The 21,605-nt window shown below is 40.7% G+C and overlaps 1 protein-coding gene across 1 annotated transcript in view; it reads right to left on the bottom strand.

The window, feature by feature from the left end:
* The window catches only part of CHN2 (chimerin 2), a 159,955-nt gene extending 142,847 nt beyond the window's left edge, over positions 1 to 17,108 (bottom strand). The window contains exon 1 of the mRNA XM_071561008.1: positions 16,970 to 17,108. Within this exon, the coding sequence (XP_071417109.1) occupies positions 16,970 to 17,018 (49 nt within the window). The 5' untranslated portion in view covers positions 17,019 to 17,108. The remainder of the gene's footprint in view (positions 1 to 16,969) is intronic.
* Positions 17,109 to 21,605: the final 4,497 nt, after the last annotated feature.

The raw sequence follows: 21,605 nt of genomic DNA, 5'->3' as shown, positions 1-21,605 counted from the left end.
ATATACCATATAGTTATTCATGTCATCAGCAAACTGAAAGCAAGTGTGACCTGCTGAGAAGAGGTGGTTCTCAAAGAGAGATATTTCCAGGCTGTTCAGTCTCTGTATGTTCCTTACACACTTGAACTATTCTCTTGAAAGATCTAAAAATAAATTCACTTTCAGACAGATCTCAATGTTGTAAATTTCAAACAATAGGGGATGGCTCAGAAAGACAACATGGAAAATACTATATTATAATAAAGAGAGCTCACATTTGAAGTGTAAAGAAAAAAGTTCACAGAACAAGCATTTCTTGTCTGGAACAGGTCAGATCAAGATTAATGGTTGGGTAATGTGACATTTTCTGAGTACATGTATATGTAGTCTGCTATTAAATTTAAATGAACTGCATAATTTTGGTTTAAAGACAGAATGTCTGCTCATTGTTTCATATTTTCTGAAATTCTTCTACCTTCTTTTATTAAAATGTTTACAAGTCACTAATCCTGCACAGTTTTTCTTTTCTTTGAGCAGCAGTGTGTCAGTGATGTCTCATGATGCAATCCAATTACCATTACATTTTTGACTCTCTAAAAATCGTTTTCATTAAAAACAACAACACAGATAAGTGACAGGACTTTACTAAGCTTGTGTAGACCACATCAGTCCGCACTTACTAAAGCCCTTCACTAACACTTACTGACTCCTCGGCTGGATCTATCACAGTCAGCTGTGCCAAATACATGCCATTTTAGAGGAGTGCTCCAGATCTTTCCAGGAATTAAGTTTTCCCACTTTGGTTCCAAAAAAAAAAAAAAAAAGTCTAATTATACAAGTTGTCTTGCTAAAACATCTCCATCCAAATTCCAAACTGCAGCAACTCAAACCTGAGACCTCATTTCCCAGACTCACTGGGTGTAAAGGCAGCTTGGCTGACCCTCAGGCAGCCACAGGTGGTGGAGCCAGCAGCATCACATCTAAAGGGACAGTTTCTGCTAGTTTAGAGCCTGATAAAAGCAAACAAAAACCAGCTTTGACTGCCTAGATTCTACACTTAACAATTATTCTTCTTGTCAGAAATGATTATCTGCTCCCTATCTATGACGAACAGACACACATGCTTATACATTCACTTTCAGTTTTTACAGTTTGATCTTTTCTAATGGGTTTGTAACTGTAGGTAGTGTTGATATACACATACAAGGAAATTTTGACAGGGCTGATAAAACCTTCAAAATCTGATTTTTAAGTCATCCTGGAGGATACATTAAATCTTGCTAAAAGGAAACTAGCTACATGGGAAAGCTAGAAGAAATTAAGCCTTCCCAGGCAATATGGTAAACAGAGATACCATGGTGGAGGCTGAGTGCAAATACATGACACAGAGCAAAGACTTAAGAAAAAGGAAAAGAAAGCCAGTATAGCTGAACAACAGGGTAGAAAGGCCTTAAGAATCAAGAAAACATCCCTCTGAAAGCTGGAGCCATGTCCAAAAATGAAGGAAGTAGAAAGAGTCATAAGATGTGGGTTAAATAAGTTAAAAAAAAAAGGCAACACAAAATGAAAGCAAACAAACCTCAATTAGACAAGCCAATAGACAGCCTTAGAAATGACTATCAGAAGACACCAGAACTAACCACAGCCCCTTTTTCACATGAATGCAACGCCTGCCAGTCTGGCCAATAGACTCACAGCAGAAAATAATCAAGTATTTTGAGCTCTGCAAAGAGAGGACCCAGAACCTGGAGAACCTGCCATCTCTTTATGAGGTACTGGTTGGATCATCCATTTCAAATGGAGATTTCAGTAGAAGAAGCTACAGAACGAACACATGAACAATAACAATTTGCACAGGTCAAAGATACTATGAAAGCATTCTTAAAGAACTCATGGATGAAACAGCAGTATGAGTAACTGTCTCTTAAAACCGCCTCAGAATCACAGGACTGCAAAATGGCTTACACCACACCAGTTTTATAAAGGTCTCTAGGAGAAAGCCAAAAAAATTCAGGTAGTCTGATATCTGCACTAGGCAAATTGGTAGAAACTATTAAAAAGAACTACATTGGCAGACATACGATAATGTTATATTGGGTGAGTCAACACAACTCTCAGAAAAGCATGAAAATACCATGAATGAAAAACAAGTATTAAGGAATTGAGAACACCTACTAATTTCACTGAAATAAATATAAAATGTATCCATCCCTTGACAACTGTTTTGATTTCTGGTCCATTTTCATAAGACTACCAGAGGACTGGAAAAGAGTAATAAAAGACAATGTGAATGACTGAAGACAGGTAGGCTATTCCATATAAGGATTGGCCAACTACTCTCTGACTCTTCAGGCTGAAAAAGAGTTGACTGGCAGAATGATAAAGGGCTTTATGCCACTTCAGATTCCACACACGTAAAAACTTGATTTTCACTGTTTATTCCAACAAAAGAGGTAGGGCTGATGAGAAGTTCAGAAGCAACTGAAAAAGGCATCTCTTTGCATAACACATTCAAAGTCTGGAGCTCTTCCATACAGGATGTCCAAAGTTTACATGGGTCCACAGAACAACTTACCAAATTCATGGAATCCAATATAAGAATAAAAGGATTATACTAAATTTAAAAGTCCAGTTCTTTGTCTCAGGAAGTTCCCAAGCCACAGATTTCATACTTTTTCAGCTCACCAACCTTCTGCTACATTTATTCTATTTCCAAAGGCAAGGAGTGGAAGAGACCATCATAAGCAAGACATTTTGACAAAGTGGTGTGAAGAGTTGGAGATAGTCTCCTCATACTTGTGTCATTGTAAAGCTGATTTTAATATTCCTCTTACTAAGCCCGTCCAAGGAAAAATCCCTGCAAATCTGAACCCAACAACAGTACCACAGATTCAGACATTTAGTAGCACATCTGTACTTATGTGAACTTTACATTGCTCACAGGTCAGCTAGCCCTAGAATTAACTTCTCATAGAAAACGTACAGATTTTCTGATGGTAGGACTCAGCTGAATTTCCCTAAACTTTCATTCCTTAGGATTACAGATTAAAGACTGGTGTGTTCACTAGGTAGAAAGGTAAAGGTTTGGGTTGTTTTGAGAGGAGCAGTGGGACAAAGACAGAATGGCCTAAAATTTGGTTTGGTTTCAACTAATAATCTCACTACAAAGCTCTCTTTTTTCTCAGTATTTTAAAAGCTGGTCTGGGCCTGAAAGGAGGCTTCTCATTCCTTCCTAGAGTTCCCTCAAATGAGATCTGGCATCCCCCATTACATGGACTGCAGGCTCTAGTAAATCACAGGATACAGTAAACTGAGCTGACTACTGAGTCTTACCCATAAAACCGTATTTCTTTAAGTTTGTCACAACCTGGCAGGTAATCAGAAAGAAAATGCCCTTGTTCATGGGCTTATGGGAGCCTTAGATATACAAAAAAGACCTGAAGTCATTCCTGCTTGACATCACACAATTACACGCAGTATCTGCAAGCAAGATAAATGTATTCAGGGTAGGATAAAATCTGTTAAAATAAAATATGCAAATGCTTTCAGACTTGCATGTCGTTGATATTTTGGAAAGGTTTTGTACGCCCACAATGTTTCTCCTTTCAAGGATGGTAGGGGACACATCCAAATCGTTACCTCAGCAGCTGCTGTTCCAAATGGTGCTCCACAGCCTCAGAAATGAACAGCACCAAATTCTTTAAGTACATAGCAGTGAATAAATCTGTTCTGAAATGTTTACTAGAGAACAATCTGATCATCAAGGATGGGGAAAGTCAGTATCAGACTAAGTAACCATTAGAACATAAATCCAGGATAACACTGTTCATGTAATTGACATTTCCTGCAGTTATTTAACTGGTTTAAGCATTAAGTCTACATAACCTGAAGCCTAAGCATAGTAAAGCTTCACATTTGGAGGGAGAGTACATAAGATAAAGGAGGGATAAACAAAAAGAAATATATCTAAACTTTACTGAGACAAAGCATGTCCTAAACTGATTTAATAAAAAGAATCAAAAATGTATCAGACAAATTCGTGACACACTATTACACAAAACTACAATAAGTTAAGGTAAACTATACCAAGGGGGGGCAGAAATACATCCCTTATATGAGCCAAAGTTTCCACTGAGGTCCTAGGGGGGAATCTCAATTCATTCTCTAATGAATTCTCTAATGAACTGAGAATGTTTCCTGAAAAATCTTCTATTTTATTCCATGTTGATTTTAATTTTATTCTATGACAGTAGCTGAGTGGTTCCATTTTTCTGCATAATTTCTTCCCAGTTGTGAAAGAGGTGCTGTGAAGATTAGTTAAGTATTTACAGGGTGATGAAAAACAGAGTTTTTAAAGAAATCCTGCTATTTTTAAGGTTTTTATTATATATTATAGCGTATCTGGTACTTTTGAAGTTAATATATTTCTTACAAACCCTACACAGTGATAGAGTTTCTTTCTATAAAATACATCTCTTTCAAATAAATTTATGTACACTTATGCTTTCTAGATGCTTTGGACCCTTTCAATCAATACACTACTGCCAGGAGTCAGTGTGCAGTTTTCTAAAGTGCTTAAAAGGTGGAGCTGAAAGCCTTTTCCTGTAAAGTGAAAGTAAATTACACTACTCAATTACACTTACAATCATTTTATATTGAGTGTTTTCTTTTTTAATTTTTGAAAAGTCTATTTTCACAAGCTTATTATGCATACTGATAAGCCAAATAAGTTATTTTTAAAAAGATCAACCTGAACCAGACTCTCCCTCATTTTCACCATTAAGGCTACAGTACTTGGCAATCACTGTGATTAATACAAATTTTAAATTGCACATTTCAGTGAATATATTTATTACTGTCATATCTAAGCAAGAAGAAACAATTTTAATACCAAGTGATGACACATACTCATCAAATCAACAGAGATGAAAGGATCTAAAACAAATACAAGACAAAAAAGGTTTTCAAGAGCAAAGCCCTCTGCAGTGATTCTTTAAAGACAATGTGTCTCCTTCTTCATAGTTAACAGATTTTAAAGAAGAAACAGCTCATTGGGGTGGGGACCAAATTCCTGTTATTTTCCTAAACATTCTCATTCCTTTTATTTTCTCAAACATATACACACATTCTGATACATGCAATTAGCAATAGTGTGCCAATTCCTCACCATTTCTACTGTAGTTTACTCCCACTACTCTCATGCTTTTAGCATTTTTCAAGTTACAAGATTTTGGGCACCCAGTTGTCATGTACTCCATATTTATACAGCTACCAAATTCCCTGTGGCCTTTTCACCCAATCTCTCTATAAATCTATTGTCAGGATAAATGATACAGAAGTAATTATAATATCCTGTTCAACAACATTCAGCAAAGTAGACCTCCAGTCCTGACTGCATCTCTCACATGTATGATATGAACATTTCTAACTACTAATGACCTGTTTTGTTTAACAAAATTTTACTCTGAAATTAGTCATCTTTATCTTCACATCATTTTATCCTCTTATACTTAAACCATCATGTGTTCAGCTCCTGGCCTAAACAACACAAAACTAAATAAAAGAAGGCAAAAAACTTGAAAAATATAGGTTCAGTTTTAAATTTCTGATGTCAAGAACATATTCTGTCTCTGAAAAAAACCAGCAATCAACTTTCAAGAATACATCCAGCAGAAATGAAAAAGAAAAAAGAAAAGGTTAGTGTTACTCGACAAATGAGTACAATTAATGCTGTATTTCTACCCTTTCAAGTCAATGATCTACTTAACTGTAATTTAACTGAACAGGAATAGCTGTTCCAGAATAACTATTCCATAATATTTCCATGAACATTTTTTTTCATTACAACTCTAACAACCTTTTTTTGAAATATTTTTTATGTGCAAACACAGCAATATATAACCTATAAACATCCACTGTATTTTGTAGTCCTAGAAGAAATCACACATTATGTGTTGATTTTTTAAGTTGTAGTGCTTAAAGAATAACTGTTACATTAATAATTAAAAATAATAAACTTCAATCTAGTTTTGCACTTGCACATCATTATTTTAGGCTTATTTTTAAAATCAATGGTATAAGGCAATTTAATGGATTTGAGAGAATTTCTTTCTTTCTTTTGTGTTTTCTCCCTTGGGGCTTACTGAATGAGCTAATCCATCAATTCTGAAAGGAAATAAAACAACTGTTTAGCAATGTGCAATAGCACTACACAGCCATGTTACCTACCAGCATGCCCAGCAAACCTCTTATATTCAATACTTTTTCAAATTGCAGGAGAAATCACTCAAACTGCAATATGGAAAGCCACTGCAGTGGTCACACCAGGCACTGCATCAATGGAAACAGCTCTTGGAGAGTTCCATAAACCCCTGAAACTTCCTATCCTAGAAATCCTATTGTATCACATCCATACCTCAAATGCTACTGCAGCATAGGATGATTCTCCACTTTGACAGTCATCTGTTGGTTCAATTGTAAGAAAAGGGGTTATAACTTAATTTCTTATGGCCAGTGACATAGAGCTTGTCTGCTCATGTATTCCCTCCGAAACACCAGACAAGGCCTGAACACAATGTTCAACATTCTGTATCAGATCTAAGCCTTTTCTCTTTCCCATTCTTAGATGTACATATCTACTACCAAAATGACCAGACGTTTGACATTAAAAATCTACAAAATTCTCCCCCTGTTAAATAACATGGTCTGATACAGCAACATGCTTTGTGAGAAGAGTTCAGGATCCTGATTCTTCTCTCTGTACAACCTAAATAAAAACATCTGGGGTTTTTTTGTCTACATCACTTTGTAAATTATCATCAAGCTGACATCTGCTTACCTCCATCCTCCTGTTAACTTTATTTATCAATGACTTACTTATTTAATCCTGTTTTTAGTGTCAGAATGGAACAGGAAAAAACCCCCCATGCTTGTCAATCACTATTTCCATGGTTTAATTTATCTTCCAGCCATAGGTTTCACCCACAACAGCCTGTTATATTTCATTATTTACTATTATTCTCTAAACTTAAGCAAAATTTCTAACATCCACCAGTATTTCGGACACAAATGAGTATGAGGAAGCCTAGAATTGAAATTTGTCTATCCATTTTTTTTAAGACATCAAAGGGTTCGATATTCTTTCAGAAAATAAGTTTGTCAACATGGAACATTCTAACTACATGCTTCAGATTGCAAAATAAAACAAATAGAGAGCTATCACAGCATGATGCTAAAAGCCGTCCATCATCTTGGCCTGCCTGGCAGGAGATCAGGAGTTCTGGAGAGTATGTGCTCTCAAGAAACAGGTATTTATACAAATTACACATAATTTAAATCTTGTATAGAATCCTTGGAAATTCATCACCAGTGAACTGACATGTTCTAATGTATATATGATGTAAGTCCACTGAATATTAAATGTGTTATGTACTTGTAGGAGGAGAAGTTTACTGCATAGCTTATAATAATTTGCCCCATCATAACAGCAGATGCTTCTTTAATGGAAACTGCATAAAAATACTCAGATAAGCAACTACCCAGTCCAGTAGCTGCTGATTTCCTAACTCAGTGTAATGGGAACAGAAGGTACCAGGCACCTTGAAGGGCCACGACTTACACCTTGTGTTCATAAAGAGGTTTTCATTTAAACACCCAAAAATATTTTATAAATCAGTAATTCAGCTTTATGACACTTCTGTGCACTACAGAAATTTGAATACAACATTCAGGCTTTTTGTAAAGCCCTAATCTTGGAGCTTTGAGGAACCTTATATCAAAAATTCTGTTCTAGCTCTTGAAAGTTCATTAATTGCTAGCCTTAACACTAGAATCAAAAAGAATGAAATGTGATCCAGCTGTAGCTAGATAATAAATCCAGCTGGGTCTTGTATCCATAATGCAAAAGATAAAAGGGAAAAAGCTTTTCAATCACAGGAAAAAAGGGGGGTTGAGACAAATTTATATACTGCTCAATACAGCACACTATTAGCAAAATTTTCCTATCAGATCTACTTGTAACATAGGTGCAGGTTTTGGTTTTGTTCTTAACCTGCAATATAGAATGTAAATATCTCCTATTTCAAACTCACCCTGAATTTTTCCTCTCTTTTAGAAGCTCTTGGCTTTAGAAAGCAGGACATAGAAGGTTTGCTGACTCAGCCAACTACCAGCTATATACGTAAGAATGGCAACAACAGGTCAGATCAGTGTATCTCCCACAGTGACAATCAGTGGATGCATAAGGAGGTGTTAAAGGATACAGTAGCTATATAGCATATATATTTCACCAGTTTCCCTGCTTAATTACAGCTCAGGGACTTTAGGCAGAGGTATTATCATTGTGTTTAACAGCAGTAGATGGATCTTTCTTCTGTAAAGTTATCTAAATGTGCTAACAGCCCAGGTCAGCCACTAGGATCTCTAATTTTCCATGCCAAAGAGATATACAGTTTATGTATGTCTCTGTGCTAGGAAGTACTTAACTCTGAGCTCCTAGCCAGGGCAGGGTATGGTTTGCTATTAAGCTACACATGCATATATGCAATGTAACTGCTTAAAAGCGGAAGATACAGGGCCGGCATGGTCTGTGGGGCCACATGCCAAAATATTACAGTGCTACATGCACAGAAAGGCAGGGTTCAGCCACACAAAAAAACCCCACACAACTGACTTTAAAAGCAACCACACAGATGTTTTGGAAAAGCTGAAAATTGAGAATTTTTCTGGGTTTCTCATGATCCCCTCATCCTTTTCTCTCTCCTTTGGGGCACTCTTATCCGGTTTATTACAGAATTAAGGTGGAATCAGTGCAGCATCACACAGCAGAAAAATATTACAACAGATACTCCACGACTTTTGATGGCAGACCTAATCTTGAAAGAGCTCTTACACTTCTTTTGACCACAGCATAGGTTGCATAGGTCCTCTGACACACAGCACATTGCTGGAGAAGAGCTACCTTCTCACAGGAACTTCTGCCTGCCTTTGCAGTGGTTGTGCCCAGTATACCTGTACATTAGGTGTACTTGCCATTTTACTTCTTTGCCATACACAAAGCCAAACATTTAACCAATCAATGTGTCAAGATAAAAAAAAAATTAACAATTAATCATCTGCTCAACAACTAAGCCTCATTTACAAACTGAGATCTCCATCTTCCTTCTAACATTCATTTTTCTTCTTTGATTTAATAAACAGTGTAACACCACAAATGCACTTCATAATGCTTTTTTCCAAAAGCTACAAGTAATGTTTAAACAGTGAAGAAGGTGAAAAGGAAGGAGAGGAACGGCTATATGACAAGCTTGTAAGAAGAAACTGAGAAATCTGACTTGACACACAGGTCACAGCAGGTGACACTGATGATAAGAAAGGGCCCACCTAGTACTTCCTACACTGTCAGTAATAACACCATACTGGAAACACTTTGTCTCTGGACTGCCTGATAAAGATATCCTCAGAACAGATGTCTTGTTTACTGATCTAATTCTTTTGTGATGACCTTGATCAATAACACCAGAAGTAAGGCGTGTGACACTCGTGTACTCTTCTGCATTTTAAGAACCTTCTAACCTCTCCTCTACGTTACCATACACATCAGCTTGTGCTGTCAAGTTTCATCCACAAACTTTAAAGATCGTTAATGTTACAAGAACATTATCGCAACATCAGTTTCCTTCTGCTAGGATACACTCACCCTCCAGCCCTGGGATTTGGACTACTGCTGAGTAAAACAGAGTGATGAAACTATTGTTGCTGAATTCTGCATGATTCATTGCTGGTAATAACCACCTCCAAATGCAAAATTCCAAATTACATTCTCATAATCAAAGGTCAGAAAAAGGCAGCAAGAAGGGGTCATTATTCATAGCAGTTAAAAAATATACATTTACACTAGATACTGTATGTAATTCTTAGATGAACTGTGACTACACCTGTAAAAAATGTGACATATACAGAATTACAGGTTTATAGGTTGTATAAATCCTGCTACATTTCCCTGTAACAAAAGCCTTTTTATGCAATATTAATGTGTCATTCCCTAAGACAAAATTTTCAAAATATTTAATCTCCTAAGTATCTTCTCCTTTTGTAGAAGAGAATAACAAGGGACAACAGACTGGCTCCCCAGCATGGGAACACCTTCTGCCAGCATTCAATGTTGCAAGCAAAGCCAATCCAGCCACTCCTGCCCTTTAGCCAAAGGTATGTATATAAAAAAGTAACAGAAAAAATATATTATTTGTCTAAAATACCAGGTTTAAGACTTATCTGTGCACCATAATAGCCAAATTATTATCCCCTCAAACATGTAAAACATTGCAGGCATAGGGATACAACATTGCAGGCATAGGGATACAAGTACTCAGTGTAACACTCACTAATGTAAAATATTCTGACTACAATCACTCAGCATTTGGCATAACTAAGCCTCCTTAGAACCATCAAACAGAAGGCAAGAAGTCGCTCATCAACACAACAGATATCCAAAAAGGTCATCAGCATGACAGCATGAAAGACTGTTTGCCTGATGCCCCACATATGTCTTTGAGACAAGCAGATCTCTACAAAGAATAAGACTTTTGCTTTACAGTGTACCAATATAATCTTAATTGTGAAGAAGACATGCATTGTACCAGTTTCCAGGCTATTTTACTCTCAGTAATCAGAGACTATACATTCAGAAACTAACTGTTGAACCAATCACTACATCAGAATGGGGTACGTTGGCATTTTTCCCTTTTGAATTTTTATAATTTTTAATAAGAATGGTGAGCCCTTTATAAGCATCAAATACAAAAGACTTCAGTTTTAATTTAGAGCAAGAACACCCTGGCTAGCAGAAGCCTGGCACAAGGAATAGAAATAAAAAGAACTCTTACTGCCCTTTTAAAAATCAAAAGTAGTACCTTATCAGCATAATGACAGCATTATTTAAATAGCTTTCATGTGCCATTTTCACAACACTATTTCTATTAAATGATTGAGAATAAACATCTATTTTCATTTACTAATCTTTTTTCCCCAATTAGAATCTCTCTGAATCTCTTTACAATAGTAATTTCATTTCTTCTCACTTGCTTGCATCTTAATTAAAATCAGTCTATGTTGACTTTCATTTTTATAATATATCTGCCTATTTCACATCATAGCACCTTCATGACCCCGAGAGCCTTTAATATTTTATTTTGACCTCATTAAGTTACTGGAACCATCAAAGATTTTTCTTCTTCCCTTGTTATGCAATTTTGTAAACCTCTTAAAATGTAGAGTGTGTGTGAAAATACAGAGTTGAGAACTATGTTTCCTTTAAACAACATATGTTCATTTATTAAAAAAACCAAACTAATTTGTTGCCTTTCAATTTCTTACAAGTATTAGTTTATGAACCATAAACTTCAGTATTAATTGAGGACACTTAAAAGCGAAACTCCGAGCTTCAAGACAAAAAAAGTATTCGATTTTCAATTAAAACCCCCCAAAACAATAATTGGTGATTTTAAGAGACTTTAAAGCAGCCTTCTACACAGGTATCTGAATTTACAAAAGCAGGGGGTTAAGGGGAGAAGAAGCTGTCTTTTATTAAAGCAGCAGACACAGCTGAAAAGTAAAAACACCCCAACAAAACACACAACCCCTTCTCCAAGCCTGTAGCAGAAAGCTTGCCTGTTTATTGCAACTCGACCACCTGGTCTGACGACAGGTATTACTGAAAATGCTTACAGCACAGGAAGAAGTGTCAATTCAGCTGGGAAGCAGAAAGGTGCTGAAATAGTCTGCCAGCCTAACACCTGCAAATTTGTCTTTGGAGCTCACAGAAAAAACCCAAAATAATAGGTACATTGGCACATACATTTACATATTTGCCTTGGGTCTGGGTCATCATCCAAATTCTTGCAGTGTCACCAGTCTCGCAGACAGGCTCAGACTCAGGTACAGATTTTGGCACAGTCTGAGTCCTGCTGTCAGAGGAAGTGTGAACACACACTATCATTTAGCAGACTTGTATTTTCATTCACCTTCAGTGTGGACCCTTACCTGACAGATAGCTCAAGCAATTTAACCTAGCCACCTGTTACAGGGAGGGTATCTGGCATAAGACTTTTCAAGCAAAACTGAAGCCTTAAAGGCAGCTGGGACTTACAGCAACTTCATACTTACTACCTTTGGATGGCACAACTGTGCAAAGGCCAAGATGTCTAATGCTTAGGAATACCACTGCATGGAGCCTAGGTAGGAATTATGCTGGATTTGTTGCTTATTTGAGAAGCAGAGCAGGCTCAGCCACAAAGGTCTCTTCACTCAAGCTTCTATTTACATTTCAGAAATTTGAGTCTCAAGTTCATCAATCGTGTACAATCAGTATTTGGCTACTGGGTGGAGGAAACTGGAGGCAGCTGGTGACAAAGCGGGAGAAGTGAATTGTTCACCAGGAAAAAGCTGAAAAGTTTCAAAAACAAAAAAAAAAGTTGAGATGAATGAGAGTAAAGGCCAATAGTAAGACGGGGAATGGCAAGAAAATGTCTATTTTAAGGAGATCACAGCACGAAAGAAAGCATAGAAACATGGACATTTCTCCTTAGAGGATAGGAGACAAAGAAAAGATGCTGCTTGTGGTTAAATCACCACTCCACCTAGGGAAAAGAGCAAAACTTAGGGGTTTGCAAAGAATACAGCTCATAGATCACCTGGGCATGTGCTAAAGAAGAGATTACAGGAAAGTAAAGTGGAATTCCCAGTGCAAGTAATTAATTTCAGCTTGTGGTGTGCAGATTTACCCAAGGTCCAAAGAAGAATACTTAGTTTAATTGCATATCATGCCCACTTCCTTCCCTCCGTATATTACATCTCTTTCTCCGCCAGACACCTTCAGACATGACTGTTGATAGCCAAAGCAGCTTAAGTTCTGTTACCAAAAGCAAAGAGCAGTATTTGAAGAAATACAATACAAATACCCATGGCTCTCCTGTAGATTTTGTTACCAGTGAATGATAGCTTACTGAAAAAGTTCATAGGCTTCTCTCAGATGGGGTCTGTGACAAGAACCTAATACCACTGAACCTATAATTAGCAGCCTCACAGTGGCTGTTGAGACAAGCATACAGACCACAGACATGAGCTTTGAAGGAGGGACTGGTCCTCCAGCTGTGAAATCAAAAGAGCAATATACTCCTAACGTAAAAATACTTGCTTTACCATTAGTTGATAGCTGAAATAATAGCTCTCCATGCATATTAGCTCTGAAGCTGTACAAGAGCTATAGCTAACCACCCTGTCATGCCACTGTGTAGGCAGTGCTCATAAATGACCACTCCAGAACAGAACCAAAATCTGTAGACAGAAGTTCAAGTGAAGACTATAAATCCCCCTTGCACATTTATGGAAACATTAAGTAGGTAAGTGGAATATCTACACCACGAATTTTTTGGGCAGCTTTCTCACATTAGATAAACTTTTTTTTTCTCATTGACATGAATTGGTAGGTATTGAAGCAGAAATGTTACATCATAAATGGAGTAACACATTCTCAGGTTTTGGCAGTCAGCATTCACAGGTGAACTTCCTCCCTCCCCAGGCCTACTGTGACTACTTTGTTCCTACAACACATCTGTGCTCACCTACAAAGAATATTAGAGATAGCCACTGGCTAAAGAAGAACCATCTGTATTTTAAGAGGTGGGTTGAAGACAGAGAAAATTACCCCTTTTAAAAAGTGAATGAGAATTGCCACCTGCCACTCAACTGTAATTTCCACTACTAGCATCCAGACAATAATTTTTTTATTCCTATTAAGACAGATTCTAGCTAGCCCTTCCCTCTTTTCATATAGGCAACAGAAGTTGACCCAATGCTTGATGAGACTAGGGAAGGAATCTGGAGGTGCTCTGAGTTGCACTGTGTTCAGATGGGCCAGAATCTGGCTGTCAACCAATTCAACTTTAACTCATGCATACAGAGGTCAGCTATTAACCCCAGAAGTTCTTAAAACAAACACCTATAACTTTTCAAGTACCAGATCCTAGTGCTCAAACCTAACCACATATTTGGATGTTATAGACACTAATATAAGGATAGAAATGAGGCATAATTTCTGTTGCTACCTCAAAAAACCAGCAAAACCTAACAGTGATCTCAAACTTGAATTATTTGTATGGTCTCAAGATGAACAGGTTTATTAGTTGTCAGAATGTTTGTACACAAGCAGGTTTATTTCTGAAAAAAACCAGTCATTTTTTGCTGAAACTAAAAATGATTTGCAAATATGTTAATCATTTCTAGATTATTTAAAGATCTGGAAGAATTATATCAGTTATGCTTTTATTTGGCTTCAGAAGTTCCCTATGAGATGGACAAATACTGAGCTGTTCTTAAAGATGGCAATGCATTACACGGTTTGATCAAGGCCAAGCATCAAGTCAGCAGTACAGGTGAGTTCTGCAGCATGGTATTCTGCTATCAACCTCAAACTTCACTTCGTTTTTCTATTAGCAAAATACATTGTGGTAGTATAACCTTCCCTCCTCTGTGGATAGAAATAATGATACTGTTTGTAAATCTTCATATTGCCAAGTTAAATATACATATAAATTCTACCAAATTAAATTTTAAAGCAAGACTGTTTGGTTAGATCATGTAAACAGTATGCTGTAAGACTTGCTGAGTTCTGAGAACTGAAACCACAGAAAGCCAAAATACAGCTGCATGCAGTCAGATATGGTTTGTCTGCTAATACTGGAAACTTTATCATGCAGCAGCAAATTTAACTACTGATTAATATATGCACAGAAGAAATACAGACCGAATCTACTGAAAAAAAACCAAAAATCACTCCAAGGTCGTAAGTTATGAAAGCCAAGGTACTCAGTTATTTTATGGAGTATTTCACAGTATTTATTAGTTGCACTACTGTGGCATCTAAGAGCCCCAAGCATGGGCCAAGGCTCAGCTGTGCTCATCCTTGTAAAAATACAAAACAAAATATAAACCATAAATTGTTGTAGACCATAGCTGGGAGTTCATACAAAAGCAGGGTACTGTAAAGTGTCAAACCTGCTGACTTTTAGTGATCTACATCCAAAACCCAGAGCTCAGTTCCTTGGCTAGATGCTAAGCTGCTGCTAGATTTACCTGCTGAGCAGCAGGCCACCTGGAGTTGGACGACTTCAACTGCTCAGACCAAGGATGTGGCTGAACTCCCACTCTTCCCTGCAGTTGAGGCATTCAAACCAAGACTGCAAGGGAGACCCATCTCTCAATTCATGAGACAGGTCCTGGAGCCTAGAATCAGTAAAGCCAGAGGGGACCCAGAGGTATGCACTCAGCATCCTTACAGTATGCAAGACAGACCTTGAGATTCATGAAGTAAGGAAGCTACACACTTGTTCCAGGCTGGGGACACCCTTCCGCAGTTTTTTGGTTTAAGAATCAAGAAAGAGGTTCACAGGTTCCAATGTGGGCTTTTAAAGTTGTTTCTGGTTTTATCACATAACTTAGATGTAAAAATATACAAATTCTGTATAAAATCACATTGTCCAAATAAATATTTTAACTAACAAACTATGAAGTTGGCTTGACTCTTGCTCATTTTCATTCTGCTCTTGCAACTCTTGCATTGCGGAAGTGAACACAAGGCAGAATTTCTCCTGCCAATTTCTTTCAGGTGCTTTCTAGTTAAGGTAATCAGGGCTTGCAGTATTTGTGGGTTTTTGTTAAAAGTGTTGGAATAAATATTTATTTTTAGGACCTAGTTCTTTCTTGGGAGCTGGCTGAAAGTGTTGCAGGCTGGAACAGTAATATAGAATATGTTGTGTAGGTTACATACATCATCTTTCTTTTAAAAAAAACATAGTTGCCTTTTGGATTTATTTATATTTTCCTAGAGTTGTACTGATAGTCAAAGGAGCTTGCCTGTTTTTCACAGCACATATTGCTAGGTTTAAGAAGCACTCTTTCAAATTCTCAATCTGGCACCACAAATAAAACACTGAGTCACAAGTCCTTTGAACCCTAAAGTTGTTCATGCTTCTCTTTACTTCTTCAGCTCACTAAAACGCCAGGATGCTACTCTCAGCCAGTTTCTTGTAACTTACATATGAACAGCTCGTGAGCTAAGCTGCAGGCAGTGGTATTGTTATACCACTACTTTCAATTTCAGGTTGCTTCGCTTAAAAACGCATCGTAACTTTTCTGCCTTCCTGCGGGTCTTCAGCTGAGCGAGCCCTGCCGGTCCGCGGGGCAGCGAGCCGAGCCGAGCCGAGCCACACCGCGCCGCCGCAGCACCCTAAAACGCAGAGTAGCCACAAGGCTCCTCACACCCGCGGCACGGCCCCGCGGCCGAAACCCTGGGGCGATCCGCCACCTGGAGCATTTTTATCGGTATCGGGAATTTAACTGTTCGTGGCCTTGTAAAAGTACTCAAAACATAAGGTGTGCCACGATGACCGCCAAGGGGCACGTCTGGAAGCGCCGACCCGCCCGACCTCGTGCACCATCACGGGCTGGGGCGCGATACGGGCCCGGTCCCGCCCCGCGGGGACCACGGCAGAGGATGCCCGTCAGCGGGGCGCGGTGGTCTTTGAATACCCTTGCCCACTCAAACCCAGAGGCGGGAGCTCGCGGTAACGTGTGGAGGCGCGGGGGGCCGCGGGCGCGCCCCTTCCCGACATAGGAGGGATGCGGCTCCCCCGGCGAGGGAGCCGGGCGTGGGGTTCCCCTGTCCCTCGCCCCACACAAAGACAGGGCGGGGAGGCGAGACGGGTCGCGCCGCGCCCCGCCTGTCCTGGCTTCCCCTCTCGGCGCCGCCTGAAGGAAGATGCGACCCCGGGCAGAGGTATCGCCGCTCCCGGGGTCAGCGCCCGCCCGGCGTTCGCGGAGCACCGCGGGGCCGGGGGCGCTCGGGGCGGGCGGTACGGGAGGCGCTCTTCAGACAGGTAGCTCCCTGCTAAAATGGAGGGAGCGGAGAAATGCGGCGCTCGCCGGAGAAACTTACCGGAGGAAACAGACGAGCCGGACAAACTGGAGTTGCTGGATGCGGCCATGGTCGCTCCTCCGTGCCCCTTAGCTGCGAGCCCCGCGTCGACCCCCGCTGCTGTCCGGCAGCCGCTGCCGCCTGCCCATCGCAAAGTGCCGGAGCCGCCGCCGCAGCCCGCGCTCGACTCCCCGCGCCGCCGGGGAGCAGGAGGCGGCGGTGACACGCCGGGGCGCTGCCGGCCGCTCTCCGGGGCTGGGCGAAGCCGCTCGGCAGGTCAGGGAAAGGGCCCCGCGGCGCTTGCAGCGCCTCTCTCCGCCCTGGGGAGCAGGGCTTACCTTGTGACGGGGACGGGAGGGCCGCCCTGCCAGCGCCTTCCCTCGCCTCCTCCCTTCCCTTCCCGTCCCTTCCCTTCCCCGCCTCCTCGCGGGCAGCGCTGACAGCCTGCCGCGGGGACCCGCCGCACTCCCCTCGCGCACACAAAGAAAGCGGCGGCGCTGCCGGCCGGGCTGCCTGGCCCGGCTGAGCGGGCAGGGTGGGTCCCGGGCGGGCGAGCCCCGGCGGCGCGGCAGCCCCGGCAAGCGGCAGCCAAGCCCCTTCTTGGCCGCCGCCGCCGCCTGGCACGGGGCTGGCGGCGAGCGCGGCTCGTGCCATGTGCCGGCGCCCGTCCCGGCGGGGCGGCAGCGCCTGTTGAGTGCCTCGGCCCGCGCCCAACTCGGCGATGCCGCAGTGTGGGCTCCGCGCCCCCACCCCTGGCGCTCGCCCCCGCCGCCCTTCGTCCGCCTCTTTCCCCCGCGGGCTAACCTCTGTTCTCGCGGCTCTACCCCTTCCACTTGGCACGCTCCCACTCTCACTTTTTTCCCTTTTTATTTTATTTTTTTCCTCCCTCCTGGCATCCGTTTTCTTAGGGACAAAAATCCCAGACCGACATCGGATTTTCCCCGCCAGGTGCACAGCGGGTACTGCGGGGTCCCGGGCCGGTCACAGTTAAGATCTGTCCCTCCCCATCACTGCCGAGCGGTCGCTGTCCCGGCAGCTCTGGGGGTACGCGGGGGGCTGGGGCCAGGCATCCAACGGGGATACGTGTCGAGTCTGCGGCCAACCAGCCTGGGCCACTGCCTGTGTCTTAGTGTGCCAGTGGGAAAGAGAAAAAGCCAAGAAAGCATCGCTTGGAGGCTTCCTCCTGTTGACTACCCTTCTTGTTCCCTTTGCAGTGCTTTATCTCCAGCCAAAGCTTCCGTCTCACTTTGTAAAATGAGGGTGCGAGGACTACAGGAAGGTGGGCACTGGAGTGGCGTGGCATGGCACAGGCTTGCTGGCACGGGATCTGTAAGAAGCTTACAACCTATTTGCCATGACGCTGATTTATGAAAGCCTTCCATGTTTCGTAACAGGGAGTCTGTAACACAAAGTTACTTCGGGAGCGAGGAAGCGCATTAAAGTTTCTTTGGCAATCTAAGCCTCACCCACCCAGCTACACCGCGTCTCAGAGGCGCATGGAAACCGCCTGCCCGCTCTCTGACCCGCGCCCAGCCGCTTCCCTTTTCTTTCGCAGCCAAAACACAGCCCGAGCTTCCCAGATCTTGCAGTCCGTTCGCATTTTTAGCTTGGGAAAACAGATCGCGAACCCCCTCTAGCGGTAGGGACACCGCCAGCAGCGATCCTGTCGCCGAGGCAGCGGGGCGTCGGTCCCGCACCCCCGCGGGGTTCCTGCCGGCGTGCTGGGAACGCGGCTGCGGCCAGCTTGGTTTCCCAGGTTCGGTTTTGTCATGACACCTTGTTCCGTGTGAGAAGGAACGAGCTTCAAACCAGGCTTTAGCACTATTAATCTGTAAATTGCCCCGTATAGGGATAAAAACAGGACAGGCATGTCACTGCTTTTTGGTCTTTGGCCAAATATTTTGTGCCATGCGTTTTCAAGCTTGAATATTGAGGACAAAATGAGAAAGGCAGGTGGGTCATAAAGCTAGGTTGATACCTAGGATGTAGGAAAATATTAATATGGTAAACATCAGGACTGTAGTAGCAAATTGTTAACTCACAGTGCTTGTGATGTTTTGAACAGTTGTCTCTTACATGGTCATTTTTTCTGCTCCTCCTCCCTTTTCTTTCTTTCTTTCTTTCTTTCTTTCTTTCTTTCTTTCTTTCTTTCTTTCTTTCTTTCTTTCTTTCTTTCTTTCTTTCTTTCTTTCTTTCTTTCTTTCTTTCTTTCTTTCTTTCTTTCTTTCTTTCTTTCTTTCTTTCTTTCTTTCTTTCTTTCTTTCTTTCTTTCTTTCTTTCTTTCTTTCTTTCTTTCTTTCTTTCTTTCTTTCTTTCTTTCTTTCTTTCTTTCTTTCTTTCTTTCTTTCTTTCTTTCTTTCTTTCTTTCTTTCTTTCTTTCTTTCTTTCTTTCTTTCTTTCTTTTCTTTTCTTTTCTTTTCTTTTCTTTCTTTTTTTCTTTCGCCTCCTTGTAGTCCATTATGTCTTCATTTCTCCCTCAATAATCTGTCTCTGTCTAGCCCTCATGTCTCTCCAGCGACTGTCAGAAACATGTCTCATGTGATTGGTGAAACATGGTGGTATTAGCAACACTGGCAGCATCTGCAGCGAAAGGGGCAAATAACCTGAAAGAGAGAAAACCTCCTTACTCTGCTGAGACTCTGCACACAGAAAAAATTTCATAATTAATTATAAATTATCTTTCCAGCCATAAATCTGGATAAATCAAGAGAGGAATTTCTTCAAAGAGTGACTGCTCCGAGTATTCCAATAATTGTAAATGGAATATTTTCTGTTCAAAGCTAGTGAGTCTGTACATGTCTGGTTTTGAATGTGTGTACCTTTGAAGGACAGGCAACTGTTTATAATTTTGTGGTAACTGCAGGTATAAGGTTGTGTAACCTCGATTTCTACAACAAAGGTCAATTAATAGATTTAAGTGAAATGTACTGTAGATTAAAAAAAATTCTTTCACATTTGAAGACAGAATGCCTTTTTCTTGTTAGGAGCAAAGAACATAAAAGCCATGAAATTAGAGGGGAAATTACAAGATCAAAGGGGAAGCAAATTTAAGGGACACAAAAAAAGCCTTGTTATGTCTAAAAAGTGCAAAGTAAAGACAGTGCAATTTTGTAGAAACTGTGAATGGATCTTGTCCTAGTCTAATTTGTACAGAGCCCAGATTTATCCCTTAGTAATGGCAGAAATACCCAGATGTCAAGAATAAACTTTAAATTATAAACTAGATATTGTGATGTAAACTGCTCCTGGGCTTTCCACAAGTGTCTGCTCATATAAATCTGATAAAAGTCTTCCACTTTACACTCCATATAGAACCAAATACTTCCAGGACATCTGCATTTTGATGAGAAGTCCCAGCTTCTAAAAGTTTTGAGGAACTCAGAAAAACCACATTTCCCTCTGTTTGAACTTAGAACACTGCATTTGACATTAACAGTGACTTGAAAAGAAAAAATACCAAACTGTATGCTTTGCATTACTTATGAGAAAGATCTGAAAGGTTTTCTGTTTTTCATTCCTGGGGAAGATTCCTTGAAGATTTATTTGCTTCTAGATTGGTTCAATGCAGTTTTTAATGTCAGAGGTTCAATATTTGGGGTTTTTTTGAGGCTGTTTCTTTGCCTTTTTTTAATTAAAAGATTAAGAAGTTTGTCAAAGACCAAAGATTTAACAAGCTAGTCCTCAGCATATACCTAAATTGCAAAGAAGTGAATGCCTGCCTAACGTGAAAGCCCAGCTCAGCATGGCTAGGCTTCATGAATAAAAATTTTTGGGAAGGGCTCTACCCACGTGGGTGAACCCTTCAAGCCTGTGCAGCAGATTTTTTCGGTGAGGCACAGCGTGCACAGAACTGGCCTCCACTCTAAAAGGTCATTTCTATACCCTAATTACCCACTCTCATACTTCTGCATGGTAGAACTCCTGTTCAAGCTAGAGGTTACACACATTTTGTTCTCCAGTAACTGAAAATGAGTAAATATCATGGAATTACTTCATATAATAAATGTTGCAGCCCAAGAACTAGCAAACCTGACACAAAAATAAGTATAATTACCTTTGGAAGTAACTTTCCTTCACAGTGTAAGTCTGAATTTGTTGACATGTAGGTACATGCACAATTTCATTATCACACAAACTCAGCTGGAACAATGTATTTTGGTAAAATTATAAGTGTAAGCAGGATGAGACCTGCATTTGGAGAGCCATCAGTGCAAAACACAGTGACTTTGACAGCTGATGAGGTGACTGTGCTGCTTTTGTGTTATGGCGTGGCCTCTGGAAGAACCTTGGTTCCCCAAAAAACTGGTATGTACTGGTTTGTGTCCTTATTTCAACACAAAGGCTCTGTAGATTAGGTAGGCCACCTGCCTGCTGCATGTTCATTAATATTATAGCTAACTTGTAATAACTGTGTGAAGGCAAGTCCTAGCTTATGAATAGTTTTTAATGTTCCCGTGTGATAAAAGCAAGCAGAAAGTCACCCTTTCCCTGGACAGCACCACGAAAACCAAAAAATAACAAATAAAGGAAAGCAGGCAGAACTGCACTTCTTTCCTTCAAGAAGACAGATTTTCCCCTATTGACCAAATGGTTGAATGCATAGCTAAGTATCCACACATTTAACGTCCTGGTTTCCTCTCATTCAACTTTAGACATA

This window comes from Pithys albifrons, chromosome 7 (genome assembly GCF_047495875.1).
Source record: "Pithys albifrons albifrons isolate INPA30051 chromosome 7, PitAlb_v1, whole genome shotgun sequence".
Lineage (NCBI taxonomy): Eukaryota > Metazoa > Chordata > Aves > Passeriformes > Thamnophilidae > Pithys > Pithys albifrons.
The sequence above is the reverse complement of the archived record's forward strand: the minus strand, read 5'-3'. Positions and strand labels throughout refer to the sequence as shown.